At 56.9% G+C, this 2,740-nt stretch overlaps 1 protein-coding gene across 1 annotated transcript in view; it reads right to left on the bottom strand.

Moving 5' to 3' along the window:
* The window catches only part of DYSF (dysferlin), a gene marked incomplete at its 3' end in the record, with an annotated part of 46,095 nt that overhangs the window by 2,079 nt on the left and 41,276 nt on the right, over nucleotides 1-2,740 (bottom strand). The window contains exon 35 of the mRNA XM_027909673.1: nucleotides 2,213-2,239. Within this exon, the coding sequence (XP_027765474.1) occupies nucleotides 2,213-2,239 (27 nt within the window). The remainder of the gene's footprint in view (nucleotides 1-2,212; nucleotides 2,240-2,740) is intronic.

The raw sequence follows: 2,740 nt of genomic DNA, 5'->3' as shown, positions 1-2,740 counted from the left end.
GGCAATGCCACCCCTCCAACAGGGGCAGTTGGGAGCAATTTAGGAAGCTGGAATTCTTTCCAGGTTGGAATATCACTGCATTAAACCCAGTGGGTTTCTGTTGCAGTCACAGGATTAGGGCAGGTTTATACCTGGCCATAAATAAATGCTCCACAAAGGGATTTTCCTCCAGCTGGGGATTTGGGGTAATTCCGTTTTGGGGCAGATGTCCAGGTTTCCCACATGGAGAATCCTCCATCCCACGATCCACGTGCTCACAGAGGGGGTTAGTGGTGGCAGGGAACGGGAATGTTATCCAGGAGGTGAGTCCCAAGGAGAAGGGAGAGGTGCAGAGCATCCCCAGCATCCCCTGGGAACCCCCTGCTTCCCAAAATCCTTCACCTGAGGCTGCTCAGACACAGAATCACGGAATGGTTTGGGTTGGAAGGGCCCTTAGTGATCAATCCTTCGGGAAATCCTTATGGGATGAAGGGAAAATGGGGAAAGAGCTCCTGCCTGTCCCTCCTCCCTCTCCAGGTTCAGCTTTGGAAGCCCCAAATGACACTTGGATTCCAACCCTGCACCACCTCTAGCTGTTCCCAAGTCCTTCTCACTCCCAGCTGCTCTCCTGGGGGTTTTCCAGAGGCTCTCCTGGCTCCCAGTGATTCCAGGAGGATCAAATGTTCCACCAGATGGACAGAGGTGAGCAGGGAGTGCCAGGGACGAGGCAGGAGCAGGGAGGGATCAGGGAACAAGCAATTCCCAGGCACAGCTCTCATCCAGGAGGACACCTGCTGGCATCTGGGATGGCTTGGACAAGGACAAATCAGAGGGAATTCGGGTGGGAGGGAGCTCTGGAGAGCAGCTGATCCACCCCTGGCTCTGATCCAGGGCTGGAAGAGCGACAGGTGAAAGCCAACATTGCCCAGCCCAGTCCAAGCCGGGGCTGGAAGCATCTCCCACTTGGAATGGGAGTTCCAAGAAGGGCTCAAATCCCAGAGTTTGGAGGGGATTTGGCCCCAAAAGGCCATTCCCAAGCATAGATGAAGCAGGAGGATGGTCCCAGCCTGGTCCTCCAGGAGCACCACGAGGATTCTCCCCAAGGCGCTGGAGACTCGGGCTGGCACCAAACTTTGGGATGGGTGGGATGGGGGTCCCACAGGGCAGGAGGGCCAGGCCAGGCCCTCCTGGAGGAGCTGCTCTCCCCTAGAGTCTCTGCTGGGATTTTGCTTGGATTCCTGGGAAAAGGAGGGGGATGGAGGAGAGCAAAATACCCATTGGAGGAGCCCCTCGGAGAACAAGGCCGGGAGGCAGAGCTGTGGAATTCCCCATCCAGAAATGGGAAGGAGGGGAGGAGAAAGAGCAGAGAGATGATTATGGTCACACCAACCCATCAGAGCACAGGGCTGAGCCCCGTTTTTCCCTCAGGAAAGGCAGCCTGGAATATGTGCTCATCCCATCCCATCCGGCCTCGCTTGGGAACGTGGCCAGGCCTCACGTCCTTCCCTAGCTCATCTCCCACATTTCGGGGTCACCTGGCTCCAAGGGCCACCCCAACACTGCAAGAGAGGTGCCCCTTGTTCTGCTCTCTGCCTGGAGCTCTCCAGGAACAACCTCACCCCATGGTGATCTGCTCCAAAGGAACCACAGGGTCTGGGGAGACACTTGGACAGCCTGGGATCCTGGTCTTGGAAGCACAGAATCATGGAACAGTTTGGGTTGGAAGGGACCTCGAAGGTCATCCAGTCCAAACCTCCTGGAATGGGCAGGGACACCTCCCACCATCCCAGGTTGTTCCAAGCCCCGTCCAACCTATCCCTGAATTATTCCAGGGATGGGGCAGCCACCTCCTCTCTGATGAGAACATTTCCTTCAGAACCACTGGCACAGTCCGGGAAATCCTCAATTCACAGCCAATTCCTCATGGAAAGAGGGCAACTGGGATTTCAGCTGAGGTCCAGCCACGGGGTAGCCCAGCATTCCAGCTCTTCCATGCGGGGTTTGGGAAGGGGGGAGCTCCTGGTGCACACACATCCCAGGGAGCCTGAATGCATCCCAACATGTTCCTCAATCCCATTTGACTTTCCCCGTCATGGGAACCCCCCCCTGGGTCAAGTCCAGAGTCCATCCACTCTGTCCCCAAAATCCAGATGCTCCTGGAAAAAGGGGCTCCCCCAGGGAGGCAAATCTGAACCACCCCAAAATGGAAAGCAACTCATCCTTAAAGACTCACCTCGTCCAGGCTGGAGGACAAATCACTCTGGAAAAGAGGAGGAGAGGACAGAATTAGAGGAATTCTCATCCACCAGCCCATCCCAAGGCCTGGAATTGTAGCTGAAGCTGAATGGAATCCTGGAATGCTTTGGGCTGGGAGGGACCTGAAAGATCATCCAGTTCCACCCAGGGACACCTTCCACTCTCCCAGGTAGCTCCAAGGGCCACCCAACCTGGCTTTGGACATTCCCAGGGATCCAGAGGCAGCCACAGCTTCTCTGGGAATTCCATCCCAGCCCCTCCCCACCCTCCCAGCCAGCAATTTCTCCCCAGTATCCCACTACAATCTGCCTTTTTCCAGTGGGAAGCCATTCCCTGTGTGCTGTCCCTCCATGCCTTGTCCCCAGTCCCTCTCCAGCTCTCCTGGAGCCCCTTTAGGCCCTGCCAGGGGCTCTCAGCTCTCCCTGGAGCCTTCTCTTCTCCAGGGGAACCCCCCCAGCTCTCCCAGCCTGGCTCCAGAGCAGAGGGGCTCCAGCCCTGGCAGCAT

The sequence above is a fragment of the Empidonax traillii genome, unplaced genomic scaffold, assembly GCF_003031625.1.
Source record: "Empidonax traillii isolate 1590-97213 ecotype Southwest subspecies unplaced genomic scaffold, ASM303162v1 scaffold2301:size47502, whole genome shotgun sequence".
Lineage (NCBI taxonomy): Eukaryota > Metazoa > Chordata > Aves > Passeriformes > Tyrannidae > Empidonax > Empidonax traillii.
This window is presented reverse-complemented; position numbering and strand designations above follow the sequence as displayed.